Below are 20,055 nucleotides of genomic sequence, written 5' to 3' on the forward strand. Positions count from 1 at the left end.
TTCCACCTGAAACCTCAAATCAGTTACATTCCAGGCCCTAATGAATAGCACCCCAATGAGCTTAATTCATTTAAACCACATAGGGAGGCATATTTTAGTGCTGTGACTAAAAGGAAGTCAAACTTCCAGGGGCACTAGGGGGTCATGGGGAGCAGGGAGTCTTGTTGCATATGTTGCAATGGTGTGGCCGGTTCTATTCTTGCACTTCACAGCGGCTGGCAGTCAGTACATAAGGGACATGGGACTAATCCTGACACAAATAAATGCTAACCCAAAGTGGTATGTGAATTAAAGCTGCCAGAAACCCTAGAGTGTTCGCTCCTGGCATTCCCCACCACTGCTAGCCAAGGTATGACATTGTCCTGTGCTGAGTGGGTGAGTGAAGGGGCTTTTTGCTTCCTCTCTCGCTCTGGTTCATTAGTGCAGGACCCACAATGTACCAAAAGCAATAGGTTTTATGCCAAATGCCGTGGAGCACGTTCTGTTCCGAAAGGCTATCTGTAGATGACACAGGCATGCTTGGCACCTGTATATAAACAGTAAATAGTTCTGGGGCAATTCTCAAATAAGTAATACAAAAGGAAAAAAATCCTGCTCAAGAAATGTAAACAAGGCCTCCATCTCAACTGGCTGGAGTCACTGTTGCTGGGACGTGGAAGGGAAGTTGTTCTGAATGGGCAGGCCACACACTTTCCTAGCGAGACAACTCAGTTCAGTGCCCCTTACTCTGCTGATTTTCTAGAATGCAAACTTTGCATGTGGACTCAGAGGCTATGGGAGGAGACTTTCATATATTGATGCAAACCATTGGAATCTCATTTTGGTGGAATGCATATTTTGGGCAAGCCAATTTTGCTGTAGAACACTGGAAATAGAGCATGCCTCTTGGCTCCTCCGTAATTATACCTCTGAGCCTACGGTTTATTATTACACTAGACTCACAGGAGAAGCTTAATGTTATGTTTTGAAGGGATGTTTGTTTTTTACTGTAGTGAACCACTAGAATAAATGTGATATTTTTACACTAGAGCTAAAGGTCTTAAGCTGGTGCCTGCATGTCTTGGAGCCTGTATGCAGAAAATGACAGCATGCCTGTCATCTTCAGAAATGTTTCAAAATGCACCTTAATTATCACCCCACCCCACACCCAAAAGGAAACAATGTTACTCTAGTGGTGCCGTCCTTGTCATGGTTTAAAGAGCCAACCCAGTGAGCTGAAATCTTTAGTTGTACGGATTGCCAATAAAGTATAATGTGTCCAGTCTGTGGCAGGATTTGTCTTGTGTGTTTTTTGTATCTTAGAAGTTACGATATTGACTTACCACATGATCATAGTCACTAGTTTCATTACAATCTCATTCAGGATGCTGAAGAAATCCACCATCATTTTGGCCTGCTCTCCCATCTTCCCCATAGCAATGCCAAAAGCAATGAAGAACCCTATCAGGCCTGTTGGAGGAATCACACCACAGAGAACCACCAGTTAGGAAATATGTTTTTTGGTCTGAGTCTCTGCAGCTATGTCAGAATAAAGTCACCCTGTTAATTCAACCTTCAACCAACTGCACTGTATTTCACAGCTGAAATGCTTTATCTCTTGTTAATGTGATCTTGTGTTAAACTTCCACAATGGAAACCAGGAAGTATTCTTCATTTTCTACTAGCCTATACATTCCAGGGCATAGAGATTGTTTTTTCTTATGTCATAATATAGCACCCAGATTAATCAAATAAAATAATAATTAATTTACAGTATTTGATTTGATTCAGTTTGAAAGTAGGGGTACTGAGTCTCCATTGCATGGCCCCTTTACACTGCTCTTGTCTGTTCCTTTGGTTCACCTGTCCACCAAAGGAACACTCATAACATAGGCTTCAGTATGCCATACAGACTGCAGAGGCCTCACAGGCCTGGCAAAGGGGTGTGGCCAGACTCAGATTAGCTCTGGCTGCCATAATACCTTCTAGGGGCCATGTCCAGCCTTACCTAAGTTTAGAGCAGCCCTGATGTGGTTCTACCCTGTACAGGGGCCAACCTCAGAATACAGTGAGGTTCAAAGGGAGCATCCCTTCCCCATATCTCAACACACACAATTTTTGTCACTAGTTCAACCAAAAGGAATAATTGGGGTTTTATCTTTCCCTGTCTTAAAATATAGATATACATATTAAGGGACTAATGCTGCTCCAGATGAAATGATCGGGAGTTTTCCCTTTAAATCCAGTGGGAGCAGGAGCAGGCCCTATTGTAATATAACAAAGGAAATTGTAACTGTTTTAAACAAATGGAGGAAACTCTTGGATATTAGAAAACCAAACGGAGAATCAACTGAGTGAATGAGTATGCTAGGGACTATTTGATGATCTATATATGCTGTTTAGGATTAGTGTGCTCTGATGCAAGGCTTTGCTGGGAATTTGCAGGGATCAAGAAAAAGTTCTGAAGCTCAGCAACCCTCAAGAGATTGAGCTGTGAGACATGATGAGAGTTCAGCATTTACCTAGTGTGTGAGCTCAGTTGGGAATTTCCCTTGTCAAAAAGCTAAGTAAGTCCCATTAGGATACAAAAACAGAGGAAGAAAGTGGTTGCAGATGTCAGAAATGACCAACTTGGCTATCTAAAAAAACTTACTCATTACTATGCGGGTGTTGTACTTGAGTATCACGAGTAGAAATAAAGGATGCATGTCTGTGTGTGCTGTAGAGCATGGAGGGATGTGTTGCTGATAAACTCTTAAATAGTCACTGACCAAGTAATTTCCTGGAATCCCAACTGCGGTCAGAAAATGTTAGTAGGGTTTTTTTGGTCCACTTAATGCCAAACTGGCAGTCACATTACTCATAGCACTCAAATTTGTTTGTGTTTGCTCGAATTTGCCCAGCAATTTTAACTCATGCAACTATGAGGCCAATCCCCCTACATTTTCATTTTTCTTATAACCCCCCCGACATATTATGTCATCATGGGCCAAACTACTGTAGTAATGGTATCATGTAAGCTAGTGTTATTGGACCATTACTATATGAAACGTAGTAGATTTATTTTCTTCTGCTTCAGCAATGTATTGGCCTTTCGGTCCCTCTTGTTGTTAATAAAAAGAACAGGAGGACTTGTGGCACCTTAGAGACTAACAAATTTATTAGAGCATAAGCTTTCGTGAACTACACCTCACTTCATCGGATGCATTGTCAGTAGGATACAATTTCCTCCAAAACCTAGTACCAAATCTAATGTATCTCTCATATTATCCCAATTGTCTAGTGATCCCGGTAGCATTCTGGCTTGGAATGATATGTACACATATATAGTAAGTGTGGATGTGTGTTCAAACAGCCCACATTTATGGCTGGGTTGTTATCTGGACTATACACAGGGGAGTAAGCAGGAGCAGGAACCTTCCTTAAGCCCTGGCGTGGCTAATAGGACCACGTGTCTCGGTGCACAGGAGTACGTAGGTGCACCATGTCTGCCCCCTCTTTCTCTCCCACAGATGAGGTAAGCGGGCAGAGATGGGTGGGGAATGAGCAGAAACTTAACTCCATCTCTATTTGCTGGCCAGTACAGCTGAGATGGCATGCTGGGGGAGGTTTGTAATTTAGTGCTTTTAAAGGTTACTCTCCCGTGAACAAAGAGGAAGCAGGGAGGGAATTGTGACTCAGGGAGGAAATTATGACTCAGATGCATGTCAATGTCCAAGGGATTCTCCTCAACTGGTGCAGTTTACAACCCCCCAGACTCCTTGTTTAGGGCTGTCCCTAAAGTTACAACTTAGAACAAAGTGCCCAAGAAAGGGTGCCCAGCAGACTGAAATTCTTTGTCTCCATGAAACAGTTAAAGCCGGGGGACCAGCTGTTCAAGCTTTCCCCGTGCATAGGATATTTTGGGTATTCACAGAGCCTAACACATTAATAGTAACAATGTCTTGATCATTTCTCAGCCTTTCTATATGGTTGAGAATTAGTGATACTTGTGGTGGTTGAATCTGTGATGTGGGCACATTGGCACTAGGAACAGGACTGAGACCATCAGATTTGTATCACTTAGGCCAACAAACAGTCAGCAAGTGGTAGCCACTTTTGGTGATGTACTGCATAGGCCAAATTTGGGCTCCAGAACGGATCAGACCAACCCGGCTACTCACTGAGTGTCACTGAAAAGCAAGAGCTGGTATGTTATCAATATAGGTTTCAATAGGAAACAAAAAGAAAAGGAGTACTAGTGGCACCTTAGAGACTAACCAATTTATTTGAGCATAAGCTTTCTTGAGCTACAGCTCACTTCATCGGATGCATTCAGTGGAAAATATAGTCAAACAAATAGGAAACAAGTTTCTTTACCTAAGACATTCATTCCATCTTTAAACTCAAGCCCCTTTTTAATGACCAGCTGGGCTTCTGGTGGTGCTTCAGTCATCGTCTCGTTCATCAGAGCAAAGACAGAGTCAGTGACGTTAGCTAGTTCTTCAGTTTGTGGAGGCACCAACACTTTCTTAGTGACAGTTTGGATCTGAAGAAGTTACAAAATGGGATGAGAATGGAATCACAACTGGATTTAATACATACGGGGGATCAGAGAATAAAATAATACTCCCCTTTCCAAATAACCCCAGGCAGTGCTGTTTTTAGAGGATCAGACTATGCAACCCACCACCTCTAACCCCTCTTCCAAAAATAAGTTAGTTTATAATACTTCCAAGTTTAATTAAGTCCTGGGATCCCATTCCAAAACAGCAGCATAATGAGGATGGCAAACACCTTCGTCTTAATTGTTAATACTGTGACGGGGCAAGGCCAGATGGCTATAGAAAAGTAGTGGGAGATAGATATATTAGCTCCAGGCTAAACAAATCCCTGGTACCAGGTTAAGTGAAATGGAAGCTGCTCCAGGTCAATTAAGACACCTGAGGCCAATTAAGAACTTTCCAGAAGGCAGGGAGAATGCTAGGTTGACTGGGACACCTGAAGCCAATCAGGAGCTGGCTGAAACTAGTTCAAAGCCTCCCAGTCAGTCAGGTAGGTGTGCATGTCAGGAGCTGTGGGAGGAAGTTGTGCTGTTGGAGAGGCTGAGTAGAACACACCATATCAGGCACAAGGAAGGAGGCTCTGAGGTAAGGGTGAAGTGGAGCTTGAGGAAGTGAGGGCTGCTGTGGGGGAAGTAGCCCGGGGAATTGTACATGTCATGTTTCTAAAAGGTCAGCTACCATAGCTTATACTATTAGGGTCCCTGGGCTGGAGCCCGGAGTAGAGGGTGGGCCCGGGCTCCCCCACACACACACACCTTTGCCCCCTGATTAATCACTGAGACTGGGAGACAACAGAGACTGTGCAAGGAAGGATAACTTCTCCTCACCTCCCTCGTTGGCTTATGATGAAAATGGCTCAGTAGACTGTGACCCTTGTCTCTAGAGAAAGAAGGGTTACGTGGAGGGTCACAGTGAGCCTCTGAGGCTAGCGAAATCCGCCAGGAAATGTGGGACCCACGGAGGCAAAGACAGAGCTTTGTCACAATACATAACATCTTACATATAGGCCCTTTCATCCAGAAGGATCAAAAAGTGCTTCAGGCACTGTATTCCGTACAGACGTTTGGAACAGGTGATAGCAGCAATTCTGCCTCAACAATGCTACACAACAAAGACTTTTACCCAGAGGGGCACCTCCGATCTAAGGTACCAATGTAGTTTGGTTCAAAAACATGTTCTGATATTTCTAACACATCTCCACCCGTCATGTGACTGGTTTCTTTCTAGATTGGTTCAAAGTTCCTATCTAGGAGAGTTCAAATAAAACTAGTATACATAGAGACCCTCTTGGCATGTAATTAATGAATCTGAGAGCTGGACTGCAGAAGAAATATCTAACCTGCCACACACCTGTTGCTAGCACCACAGTGGATAACCCAAAACATCTTACCACGGCAACCTGGAAAAGCATCTGCTATTTCTATATGTAGAGATAGCAGGATCTCATTAATGATAGCACTCAGAAAAAACATTGCTACATAACAGCTGGATAAGTTACTGTGAAATTAAATTATTAGGGATACAGATGCCCAGATTCAAAGCCTTAACATCTTATTTTACCCCTGTTTAAAAATGTGCCTCCTCTAAATATAGAAAATAAAAATATTCAGCTAGAAAAGTACACTGACAACGTGTGAGACACTCTTCAGCAACCCTGAAGCCAGCGGACACTTTTTATCTGATTTCATTTTTATCTTGGTAATTTTATTGTCCTGTGATTTTTATGTGAGATAGATGTAATGTCAAATCTGTGTAGAGCTACAGAAATAAATAGGGGGATTCTGAGCACTCACAACTCCCACTGGAGTCAATGAAAGCTGAAGGTCCCCAGCACTTCCCAGGATCAGACCCATAATTACTAGTGCAGGTTCAGATAAGCATCTTGAAAGTAAAAAATGCTTATCTGGACGTTAGTCATCATTCTAGAGCACACATTTAGGTGAGATGGTGTAATGCTTTTTAGAGGTACATAAACTCACAAACTAAGCATGGGTGGGTAGGGAAATAATGGGTTTCATTACAGGAAAATGAGGTTTACAAATCAAACTGTTTTTAAACCCAAAAAAATAATAATTCAAGAAGTTCACAAAAGTCCCAAACTCAACCAGGTTCAACTCTCCAACCAAGCCGTACTTTCCATGCAACCTGAGAGCCATTACTGTCATCTACCTGGCAGCAAGGGAAACTGTCTCTCTCCCTGGTGAATCATTACAACTCAGTGCTACTGCCATTAACATTACAAAATCATTCTAAAATACCTGGCTGGAGCTCTGCAAAAAGACTTCTTGCATCCAAGGCCACCAGGACATGTTGAATGGCCACTAAGCTATTCCCAATAACCATAGGAAGGGAAAGCAGCTTTTGACACCACCCAAACTAGGTGAGGAGGGGAAAGGACCCCAACCTCTGCGGTAACCAAGAGGGAAAACAGGTAGAGGCCAACTCCAAAAGCTAGTATGTGAGGGGCTACAGCTGAATAGTAAAAGAGGTGTGGCTTTATGGCAGAAGCTTTGGTGGAGGCTAGTTTGGAATTTGTTCAGATAAAATACGGGAACACTAAAAAGCTCATTTAGGCCCCCATCCAAAGCCCATTGATGTCACTGGGAGTCTGTCCATTGACTTTGGTAGGCTTTGGACTGGGCCCATATGGGGCAATGTTAAAAAAGGGTCAGAGTGATAGCTGAGTCATAGGTGGCAAGATGAACTGTGCACACTAGCCATTAACACTATGCCGACTGAACAAGTCCAAGAAAAAAAAGTGTAGGATATTAGCAGCTTAATTCACCCTCACTCTTTCCAACTCATTCCCTGTCCCTACCTATGGATATTTGATCCATTTCCTACAGATCAAGGGCTGAATTCTCTTCCTCTCTATGATACAAGTAGGAGCAAAGAGGGAAAAACTGAACCCCACTTATTTTATGAGGACACTTCTCAATTTTCAAACAAAACATTGTGGTTTTTAGCCAGCCACGATTTGGTCACATGACCTCTATCTCCATGATGATTTGGGAATATTCTGAACATGCTCTTTTTAAACGCCAAGGACTCTGTGTTTTTATGTGAGAGTGTGGGGAAGAAATAAAGCTCTCTGGGTCCTTTTGGCAGCTTAAGTCTGCCCCCTCTGTGTTCTCACTTTACTCCTCGCCCAATCCTCCCACCTGTAGCCACAGCTCCAGTTAACATTCTATTTCAAGTAGTACCATTTAGGAACATCTAATAATGGGTTTGGCAACAAATCTTGTTTGGTTCAACAAAAATAGACTGCATGATTGCCAAACAATTTAACTTTAGGAAAAAGCATCTCACACACAAGAAAGCTGCTGACAGAGGAACTGGGAAGCATATGTTCTTTGTAAGCATTTCTTTTATCTCTTACCAACACTGTGTTAATTTAATGCTGGTGAAAAGTGATTAGAGACTGAAGTATTTAACTCCAGAATAGGCAACAGCAGTGTAAATCTCCTCCCTTCCCAGCCACTGCCCCCACAAAATGCCTTACAGCTGACCTTGTGGAGCCCTCTATAGGCAGTTCAGCCATTTGTCTCCATTATCCATATAGATCTTGGTCTCCAGACAGACAATGAACTTGCGGTATGGGACAGTGGGTTTTGTGATGTGGACATCTGATCACTGGGAACTGGCCTGAAACCACCAATACATTTCACAGAGGACATTGGACAACGCTTAGCACCCGGACTGAATTCAAATTCAACCAGCAGCTGAGAGGTGAAATGTTCCATGACTCAACCATTCAGAACCCAGCATCTTTCTAGAGCAGTGGTAGGCAACCTATGGCATGCCTCCGCGAGCTGATTTTCAGTGGCACTCATGCTGCCTGGGTCCTGGCCACCAGACTGAGGGGCTCTGCATTTTAATTTAATTTTATATGAAGCTTCTTAAACATTTTAAAAACCTTATTTACTTTACATACCACAATAGTTTAGTTATATATTATAGACTTATACAAAGAGACCTTCTAAAAACATTAAAATGCATTACTGGCACGCGAAACCTTAAATTAGAGTGAATAAATGAAGACTCGGCACACCACTTCTGAAAGGATGCTGACCCCTGTTCTAGAGCATTAAATATTGTACATGAAGAATGAGGTGATTTTAAAAGATTACTTACTAGTGAACTGAAAAGACCTTTTTCAAAGAATTGATTCAAATAAAAGTGCTCAAGAACTGAAATCAGTAACAAAATTACGACATAGTAAAAGAAAATAGTTATAAACTATTTCCCTTCCTAATTTACCTGCCCAAAACTATAGTCCTGTATTCTCCCAAACATGTATTTAATGCCTTTCACGAGGTGAAAGACATAACTCTGAACACATATCTTGGAATGTAAAAAGGTCTTCGCATTTAAAAAGAATGTTGTGAGGAATAGGAATATTTACCTGCTGGAAGCATGCTTGGACTAGATTTTCAGGGAACAGGTTCCGGATGAGATCCAAGAAAGCATCCAAACTGGATACTTCATCATTTTTCTTTCCTTCTCCCAGCTGCTTCTTGAGTTTGGGATTTCCTGGGTGAATGGCTAAAACCAGAATCACCCCTAGCACAGCAGCAATGATAGTAGTAGACATGTAGTAGACCATGGCTCTTGTGCCCAGTCGGCCACTAGCTTTAGCATCCAAACCTGACAGTCCTGTGTTTAAAGAAATATGCAGTGGGACTAGTTATTATACAATTCATCAAATTATCACAAACCATCTGGAGACTCTGCCTATAGTTATTTCCATTTTAGTAACTATCTTGAGTTTTTCCTCCCTTAGGAATTCTTCACAATGTAGATGGTGCCATGAAGAACTTCCAATTTTTCTCCCACCTGAACAACACGTGTTTAAAGCTCCTGCTACCTGTGGAGAAATGGCTAAGACTGAATTCAACTGAATCCTTAATTGAGGGGTGTTATTGAGAAACACTAATCATGTTCATTAGGGCAAAGCAAACCTTGTAGTGATATCCTTTTGCCATTTATTTCCTGGTAGCTGGCCATCTCAAGGATGAGACACAGCTTTGAGCAATCCATGCTGTCCAAACCTGTGCTACCATTCATACCCACATCCTTAAGTGGGATTTGTAAGACAGTACATTAGGAAAACGGTGACATTCAAGAGAGTAGCACATGCTTATTTGGATACAAATTGGTTAGCGGCATCAACTACTGAAATCAATGAAGTTACACCAGAAACTGACTTAACCCATGAAATATGAATCAGCTATTATTAATTGCAAAAGACTCACTGCATCACATAATTATTCTTCCCTTCTCACTAAAGATGAACTATGTAGTGTCTTTAGCTAGCATTTTAAAGTATTTATTGCTAATAGATCTCACCTGTGATTAAACTGGATATAATTAAAGGTAGGATCAACATTTTTAACATCCTCATAAGGATATCTCCTGGGAAGGCTATTAACATGATGATGTCAGGATCAATAGGAGTTGCCAGGCGAAGAAGACCCCCACACAATGCACCCATGATGACACCTGAAAGGAGAATTAAAAAGGAAGGGTGGAGAAAGGAATCGGAGTCATAGAAGTGTAGCACTGGAAGGGACCTCAGGAGGTCTAGTCCAGTCCCCTGCACTCAAGGAAGGACTACGTAATAAGGAGGCCATTCGTGACAAGTGTACATCTAACTGTTCTTAAAAACCTCCAGTGACACAGATTCCAGAATCTCCTGAGGCAATTTGTTCCAGTGCTTACCTAACCTGATAGGAAGTTTTTCCTAATGTCCAACCTAAACCTCCCTTGATGAAATTTAAGCCCATTGTTTCTTGTCTTATTCTCAGAGTTTAACTAGAACAATTTTTCACCCTCCTCCTTGTAACAATCTTTTATGTACTTGAAAATTGTTACCATGTTGCCCCTCAGTCTTCTCTTTTCCAGACTAAACAAATCCTTTTTTTTTTCCAATCTTTCCTCATAGGTCATGTTTTCTAGACTTTATCATTTTTGTTGCTCTCCTCTGGACTTTCTCCAATTTGTCCAAATCTTTCCTGAAACACGGTGCCCAGAACTGGACACAATACCCCAGTTGAGGCCTTATCAGCATGGAGTACAGTGGAAACTTGAATCTTTATTCAACATACAGAAGAACAATCTTGAAGAAAAATGGTTTCAGAATGATCCTACTACGTTCTGTCCAGTGTTATCTTTCATCTGACAATCCCACAGTAATTTGCAAATATTAATTAAGCCACAATGCCCCGAGAGGAAGGTAAGTCTAGTTAGTATAATCACTGTGCAGGTGGCTGAACTGAGGCACAGAGAGGTGAAGTGAATTATTCAAGACTATACCAGCAGTCAAAGCCAAATACAGTCAGTAGAAGAGCCAGAAATAGAACCCATCAGTCCTGAGTACCACTCCTCTGCTTTCACCACTAGAACAGCGCCATTTCAAAACCCCAGTGGTATTACTTTGTCTTACCACGCATACATTTTGCTTTGAGCTCTCTTCCTACAGAAGAATTGGCAAACAATATCACAGCTCAGCGAGAGATCTGATGGGAAAACTAGCAAGACTTTGTGATGAATATACATTCTACATTTTGTTACCAATATATTTAATATTAACGTTGAGTTCTCTGAATGGATTGCTATTAGTATCCAGTTCACAGACACACAACAGAGCAGAAAAGACCTAATAGATTACCCCCTATCAGGACTGCAATACACACAGTGCATCTATTCCAATCTGAAATTACTAAGGCAATGGGGCTGCCACTATTCCCCTTCAGGAACTATTCCATAATCCTGCACATGTCACTGTTAGATAACTTTTTTCAATATACAGCCTAAACCTTTGATTGCTGAATTTCATCCCATTGTTCTTAGTCTCACTATCTTAGATCATCCTAAACAATTCCTTTGATTAGTTATTACTATTATTTATTTGTATTGCAATACTATCTTGGAGCCCTAGTCAGGGACCAGCACCCCATTGTTCTAGGTGCTATGTAAACAGAACAAAACAGTCCCTGCCCCAAAGAGCTTATAATTTAAGTACAGCGTTTACATCTTTAAAATACTTGAATTTCCCTTTGCACTGTTACTGCATGTTTTTATCTCAGCTGTCTCTGTCTTTCTGATCTCAGGCCCTGTGTACAAACTCTGTTGTAATAAGACACCACAAGAAAATCTGAATTGTGCTTTGAAACTATTGTTGGAATAACTTATGGTTCTATGGTGATATCAGGTTGGTTCAATGAGAAATAAACTTATTTTATCATTGTGATCCTCTTGGAGAGTGAATCAGGCATCTTTGAGGTACTGGTCCAAGCCCAAACTTCTTGTCTATACAATTTCAGCTATGGGAAGGTTGAAAGTTGCACTACTTTTGAACTAAAGCTGCAGTTGGTCATTCAGGCAAAATGGACTGGGTCCGTGAATTCACTGCATTTGAAAAAAAGTAGTGGACATGGGGCCAATAACTCACAAAAAGATGTCAAACTGATCCATATTTGGAGGGTTCTAAAACCAGAAAGCACTATTTCAAACTAGGTCACTGAACCCAATGTCTGTGGCAAGAGACACATCGGAGATAAAGCTTGAGTCTCAGCCAGGCTGAGTGGAGGAAAGTGTAAAAGATCAGGTAAAGGGTTTGTTTTTATATTTTCAAAGAGATTGAAAAGAAAATAGAGATTTTCTCTTTTTAGTGATGGTGAAAGACATCACTTAAGTCCTATTACAGCCACAAAACACATGCAGCATGGACATTAGCTCTTCAGGATTCCTCCATGCTACTCCATCCATGTGCCTTTTCCCTGAACTAACAGAACCATGCTTACTGGGGGAAAGGGTAAATTCAGTCTCCATTGCCCATTCATTCCTTGGCTGCCCAGCTGAGATTGCCTACAAGTTTGCCATTGCTGAACACAAGTACAGTCTGTACACAAAGAACCATAGGATGCATACAAGCAGAGTATATCTTACCAAATACAGTAAGAGACAGGAGCAGGTTTTTTCTGAGTGATTGGCAGAACCGCAGGCATACATTCTTCGGCCTTGGCTCCACAGGGCTCAGTTGGCTTTCATGCATCCGCACTTCTACCTGCTTAGGCATATTGTTGGCACTAGAAGAAAAATGAATACCAGGTAAGCAGCTATAGTACCAGGTGCCAGAAGTGGGAGAAAACAGTTGAACTTTAAATGTACCACTGTCACATGTGTCCGGCAACTCTGATTCTGATAGCAAGATTTGGAACGTCCCATATCTTTGTAGGGTTTGAGTCCCAAAAGGCACAAACAAGTCAGCTGAGGTGGTAGTCTGGTATTGTCAAGGAAGTTCCATACAAACATGGCCAAATGCACAACAGCTAAAGTACTGTGGCATCCTCAGTGGGGAAGGGGGAGGGGGTGGGGGGAAAGAGGCCTAAGCTCTGTCGATGTTGCCTTGTGATGTGCAGTGCCCAAGCAGCAGGGCTCTCAGTGTGCTGGGTGGATCCAGGTGAATGACCACAAAGAGAAACATGTTGAGCAGTGATCCCCACACTGGCGGCAGATAGCTACAGCCCGTGCTCTCTCTTGGAGGATGTGGGGCCCTGTATAACTACCTGGGAGGAAGTTGCACACTAGCTCTGCTGCGTCTGTGCTCAGAGAATGAGTAGCAACAGTCTGCCCAGCTTCTGAATGGCTATGCTAGAGAGCATCCACGTAGGTCAAGACAGAAAGTGTCCCTAAAAATATTCAGATTAAAAGCTAGGTCTATATAGAGTAGACAGGATATGCTTACACTGTATGCAAAAGCTGGTGCAGTGCCGGAGCTACTGACAGTAAGACAAATTCCCCTTTCTGCTCCAGCCATTTTGCACTGCCCGAGTGATGCTAAGTGCTTGGATCCTTGTGAAGACTTTCCATGGTAGAGTTAGATTTCCCCACTGGTGTAAAGCTAGCACAGCCAGCACAGGAAAGGTGTCAGGGAGGCAGGTGGAATGCCAAAGTGGGGGATCATGGTGGAGCAGAGCATTGCCATACATATGCTTCACTGGTGTAAAGTCCCTTCCACCACTCTAACTAATGCCAGGTCAGGAGGCGCCAAATCAGAGAGCTGCAACTGGCTCCCGCAGGCCCCCAACTCTTCTGTGCTGGGCACAGCTCAGGCACGGGAAAGAACTGAGCCAAAAATGCCTTTTATTTATCCAACGATTTAAAAAGTCAATTGTTTGTGCATTATGGCCCTCATTCTGCCACCCCTGCTCACATTGAGTGGTACCTTACACACTGAGAGGCCCATTGAACTCAATAGGCCTACTCATGCAGTACAGGTACTCCTACTCAGTATAAGGAGGGCAGATTATCAGGGTCCATAATGGGTCACATTCTGCCCTCAGTTAGATGTGTGCATCTTCCATTGATTTCCAAAGAAGTTCCATACATTAGTGTGAGAGCAGAATTTGTATAGGCATTAAGTCCCAGGTCACTCTGGAAGGCCAAATATCATTTACAAGGTAGAAATGGAGCCCCAGAAATTATATAAACAAATAACTCAGTCTGTCAGTCATCAGTCCATGTAAATGCAAATGCTATGATTCATAGAGAGAACAGATGTTTGGTTCCCAAGTAACCACAGAAAGATAACAAAAGTTGAACACTGCACTTGGGTCGTGATTTTATCATGCGCTACACAATCTATGTTTTGTTCTGAGATGTCGTATACTATATGCAGCATACTGAAAACACTGGGGCAATGTTTTCTTTGTCTGACCTGTGGATAAAAATCTCACGTCTAACAGCAATGTTAAAAATTCAAATGCTTAGATCATTATCCTTTGTGGCCCTATTTTATTACATGCCGATTGTCATCTAGCACCACGGCTTTTAGCAGATATTTACACCTTACAAATTTTAGCAACAATGATTATTCTGCTTTATACAAGACTTATTGGTTAGAATTTCCAGAGTCAATGCATGCTGCCATCACACTTTTCACTTTAAGACCTAAAATATGTAAAGCTTGTCTTCTGAATGCATTGCAAAGGCCTCAAGTGAAACACAGGACACCAAAGTGGGACTTGATCCTGCTAGTTACTGAGAACTCCTCTGAGGTGTTTGCAATAATGTGGGGGATCTTTTCTTTTTGATCTTGCCTAAAGTTTCCTGTCAATTTATCTTCAAGGTTTCACAGGAATATAGGGTGAGAGAACACTGGGTGTGGGGTAGATATTTGGTCTAAAGTGAGTGACACATTCCATTTGGAGGTGGAGTGGAAACCAGAGATGAACCCTAATTGTAAAATTTGGGTCAGAATTTTCTCAGGGTGTTTGCACTTGGAGTTTTGGTTCAAGCCCCTCTCTAGCTAAAAGCTGGTGATGTGCATGAGTATCTGAAATTTGCAAACACTGGCACACCTTCTTTCTAATAGCTTCTCTCAAACAGACAATTCTGGCCTACCATCCCCTGAAAGACAAGAAGTTAGTGCAGGAAGGAGAGGTAGTGGCTGGCCCTCTTCCTGGTACAGAACAGAATGAATGCCCCAGCATGGTGGTACTGGCTACTATACTGATATTTTTAATGAGACTTGAAACTGAGACAAAACTACTTATGGTCAGCAAAGACCCACCATAGCACTTTGCACTGGAGTAGAGGCAGTAGGATCAATTTCCTCACTAAATTCCTATTCAACTGTTTATTTGATAATAAAATTTGTTTTGGTGGTGGGGGAAAAAAACCATGTTTCCCTTTTATGAGTTAGAAAAAGGAAGAAAAAAATTAAAAAGTGAGAAAAAGTGGAATTTTTCCCACAAAAAAGAAAATAAAAACTTTCAAAAAATTATACCAACTTTTTTGTTTTGATACCAATGGGAATTTTTGTGCAAAGTTTCAATTTCACTGACCTGCTCTAATATAGTAAGGAGCACCCGCCTGGAGAGGTATATGCTGCCTCAAATGTGAGGCTTCCATAGAGGCTCAATCTAGCCTTAAACTATGAGTTTGCTTTGGGATATTCATTTAAAAAAAATAAAGCTAAACATTGCTATATATTCTGTTAAAACTTTTGCTAGAAGGACACTTAGTAAGAGTCTGAAAAGCAGCTTGCAGTCCTATAAATCAAAGAAAAAGCCTACCACAAGACATTGAGAAATCCAACAATTCTGCTACATGTTATTCCAACTTCAGCAGCATGACTTTGTATCTGAGCCCAGCACTGTAAAATAAATGCATTATTTAAAGAGCTGTACAATCAAAATCACATTTTCCTTTTTAAAAAAGTTTTGCTAACTGATTTTAGGTCAGTGTGAGCTCTTCATACAGTGACCTTGTGTTCAGCAAGCATTCTATTTTGCTTTGAATGGGATAATCATGAATGTATTCAATGGTTGATATTATTTGCAACCTAATGACCTACTTTTATTAGAGTTTCAATTTTCAACACTCTGCCATGAATTTACATTAAGAAGACCATAAACTGCCATGTATCTGATTTAGAAATGCTTTGTTTCCCTGGACACTTCAGCTTTTTGCTATTTGATGTTGTGGTATTTAACATCCTGACAGTGATATGACCCAGGGAAACCAAATATGCAGTAACAGGACCTCTTAGAAAAGAGCCTGCAAAGGGCTGTTTGTTCTGTTAGTTTTTAAACGCTACATATGTGTCCAGCAGTATATAAATGATGAGCACCAGTAGTCACCTGTGTATCTATCTTTGTTCTATAACACTCATCACTCCAGTATATAAGCACTGAACAGGCAAATTTTATGGCCAAGATGGACTTTTTATCATAATAATATATTTGTCAAATGAATGTTAAGACCCGGTATCTGAGAAGGGAGTCACCCAATAAAGATTTCTTCTGGGAGGAAAAGTGGGACATCCTAGCATGTGAGAGCTCTTTTCCAGAGTGTCTAGAGAGGCACAGGACTCAAAATCCTGTGCAAAATGTGGTTACATGGATATACAGTAGAGCTGGTCAAAACATTTTTCTATTAGAAAATATTGATTTGATAAAATCAAAATGCTTCTTGGGAACATATTGATTTTGTCAATATTTTTATGGGAAATTATCAAAATATTTTGTTTTGTTTTGACTTTAACATGCCAATTTGTATATTATTGTATCACATTATATTGAAATTGAAACAATAAATTTGAACAAAATGTTTTGATAAGGTGAAAAAATATTTTGGAATCTTTCATTTTGTGAAAAATTCTGAGATTGACATTTTGTCCCAATTTGGGACAAAACCAAATTTAAAAATCTCATCTTTTCCTATGGGGTGGAAATTCTATTTTTTGTCCAGCTCTAAACTATAAGAAGAAATGAACCCAAACTCTAACCCCAGGTACAGGGCTGTTTCATTGCTGTGTAGACTTCTGGGCTTGGGCTGGAGCCTAGGCTCTAGACCCTGTGGGCATAGGCTCCGGCTTCCTCTGGGCCTGGGGGATGCTCACCACAAGCCCCGCCCCCACCCAACACCTTCCCCGAAGTTCCCACACTGTCCCATCTCTTCCCGCCCCAGCTCTGCCCCAAGCCTCGCCTCCACCCCACCCCTTCCCCCAAGTCCCCTCCCCCGCCTCACCTCTTCCTGCCCCATCTCTTCCCTGCCTCTTCCCGCCCAGTTCTGCCCCCTCCCCTGAGTGCACCCCATCTCCGCTCCTACCCCCCCGCCAAGCCTCCTACACGCCACAAAACAGTTGATTGTGGCAGGTTGTAGGTGCTGGGAGGGAGCGGGGGAGTTGATCTGCGGGGTTGCCAGCAGATGGGAGGCACTGGGGGGAAGGGGGCAGCTGGCTGCCAGTGGGTGCTAAGCACCTGCTAATTTTTTTTCGTGAGTGCTCTAGCCCTGGAGCACCCATGGAATCGGCGCCTATGCCTGTGGGATTTGCAGCATTAAGGATATTATCTACAGTAAATATAGGGCAGTATATAAAGTATTATTGCAGATACGCAAGTAAATATGTCTATTTAGCTTAGGTAAATTGCAAATTTTAAATGGCAGTTTGTATTACTTTCTGGTTCTCGTGCACTAATACACAAGGGCAAAAATGGTTTCTTGCTACCTCCCTATGTGGAAGGCTTCTATTTGCTCTCATTTTCAATTGTTTCTTTCCTTCTTGCATTTACATTAATGGGTATAAACTTGAAACTAGGGAAAAGCTGCTTTTTCTGAGTCATCGAGTCATTACCAGCCCCACAAGTTAAGGGATAACAAATTGCATGTTGCTGAGAGTGACAATTACCCTGTTCCCCAATCACGGAGAAGGGTTCAGTTCCTCAACAGTATTTATGTGCCTAGCTCCCAAGAATCTGAGCCAACATATGAGTGCTCATACAGATGGCAGAAACCTAGAGTGGATGCACATGGAGAAGAGTAAATTATAATGTAATTGAAGCCTATAAACCAAGATTGTGATGAGGCTAGTAAAATTAGATTCTGAGTGCTGGGTAAATTAGCAGAGGCTGCATTTAATTTAAGGAGCTAGTTCACCTGGGTCAAGTAAGCAATCAAGTATAAAATTCAGCGCTGGCTAAGCATGACTGTACCTATTGAGTTCCTGGGGGAAAGGGCAGGTATCTGAGGGCTGTAAGGGAAACTTAAAGCTTTTCAATAGCATGAATTATTGCTTTAGCATAGCAAAGGTTAGAAAGAGCACAGGACTCAACTGACTTTAGTGGGAGTATTGGTTGTAATATGTTTGAAGCCTGATAGCATAGGCTTGCCTAAGGGCTTTACTATAGCATTAGCTTTTCTCTGGAAAGGAAGATAATAAAGAATTTAGGGCTTACTGAATTTTGTAACTGTTGTCATTTCAACTATCAGGCTGTTATGTTTATTCTCTAGAGGCCATTTGCAGATGATATGGTATATTCTGTTGGACTCTGAACTAAAACATCTCTCAGCTTAGATGCCCGTTAACAAATCCAGCGCCTTCTGATGCGGTCAAATCATGTAAATGCCATCCCTCAACCGCAGCACTAGTTCAGGCCCCCGTCCTGCTTAAAAATGAGCCTAGGGAGAGGCTTTCTTGAACCCTAACACTTCTACTGGCAAAACAAGACATGTGAGAACAATGAAAATTTTCCAGTATGTCACCAGCTATCACTGGCTAAGAGGAGCAAAGTTAATGTGCACTTCTGCTCTGAAAAAAATCACTGTAAAAATGGCATTGTAAGGTTGTGTGTCTGCTAGAGCTTAGTGATTTCAGGCCAAATTTGATCACTCTGACCATCAGTGGAGTTGTGTGTGTGTGTGTGTGTGTGTGCTACTGAGGACTTAATTTGGCTTGTATGATACTTATTAGTGGTATTAAGGCTCTTTCCCACTCATCAGTATTTTGGCTTACAAATCCCAAGTGGAAGATAAAGGCTACAAGAGAAGAGCTCTAAAAGTTTGTAGAAGAATGAGTGAGGAAAAAAGTGACTTTGCTCTCAGGGTATGAGGGTATATGGCAAATTTCCATAACCAACAATAATAAGTGACTAAGAAATTAGGGCTCAAGCACCACAAAGCCTGCTTATAGTGCAACTCCACTCTGTAGCTGAAAAAAAGTCCCAGACTGTTTCAGTGCATTGCAATGGGGTGACTACAGTTCAGCTTCTTTAAAGAGATGTTCTGTGACCAAATGTAATTTCACTATTGGGATATACACCATTGTCCTGTGTATAGTTTGCTTTAGATAAGTTTTTCATTACTTTATGATTTTTGGAAAATCCATTGGCACAGCCCCATGATCCTTGCAGGGGAAACTGAGCGCAGAAATGCTATTGTGTCTGTTTTCAGAGTAGCAGCCGTGTTAGTCTGTATCCGCAAAAAGAACAGGAGTACTTGTGGCACCTTAGCGACTAACAAATTTATTTGAGCATAAGCTTTCGTGAGCTACAGCTCACTTCATCGCTGGATTTGACTGTCACTGTTGCTATGTGTTGGCCAGTTATCAAACAGTGGATTATGTACTGCTAAAGCACATGGGTCAGGTTTAAGCCATATGCCTCTTTGCAAGTATCAAAAATAAAATAAAAACCACCCACCAAAACAAAAGCAGAATATAAGCATTAGTCTGCATTAAAGGATTTTTTAAAACCCCCTATGCCGTCACTGAAGACCTTGATTGAATTGCAATCTTATTATGTATGTTATTCCTTGTTATGTTTATGAGAACAAATAAGCCATGGCCCAAATACAAACCTCTGTTAAAGCACTTAACCCAGGGCTGGATCGGGCCCAGACAATGGCATTACCAGTGACACATTTTGAAACGTGACTTGTTTTTCATAGTGGGAAGAAGATCTGCTCTGTTTGGCTCAACTTAGGAGCTTGTTCTTTCTTCTTGGTTTAATCTTTTCTACAAGCGTAATGTCCCACATGTAAAGCAACTAAGCTGCAGCACGCATGGGTGCACATGGGTGTTTCCAAGGGAATGTGCAGTCATTTCCAAACTGAATTGCTACATCTGCTCACTCATCTTTTGTTTCCTATTGTTTCCCTGCAGAAAAATTAAAAAAAACAAAAACAAAAAAAACTTATTTGCAAAAAAGACTTTCGCAATCCACTTGAGTTGGCAACGTTTGAAATG

At 41.6% G+C, this 20,055-nt stretch overlaps 1 protein-coding gene across 1 annotated transcript in view; it reads right to left on the reverse strand.

Annotated features, from left to right (window-relative positions):
• The window catches only part of SLC1A2 (solute carrier family 1 member 2), a 114,004-nt gene that overhangs the window by 37,106 nt on the left and 56,843 nt on the right, over positions 1-20,055 (reverse strand). Inside the window, exons 2-6 of the mRNA XM_074955275.1 lie at positions 12,474-12,613; positions 9,873-10,025; positions 8,929-9,179; positions 4,339-4,507; positions 1,323-1,449 (exon numbers count right to left, since the gene is read on the reverse strand). Of these exons, the coding sequence (XP_074811376.1) occupies positions 1,323-1,449; positions 4,339-4,507; positions 8,929-9,179; positions 9,873-10,025; positions 12,474-12,613 (840 nt within the window). The remainder of the gene's footprint in view (positions 1-1,322; positions 1,450-4,338; positions 4,508-8,928; positions 9,180-9,872; positions 10,026-12,473; positions 12,614-20,055) is intronic.

This window comes from Natator depressus, chromosome 6 (genome assembly GCF_965152275.1).
Source record: "Natator depressus isolate rNatDep1 chromosome 6, rNatDep2.hap1, whole genome shotgun sequence".
NCBI lineage: Eukaryota > Metazoa > Chordata > Testudines > Cheloniidae > Natator > Natator depressus.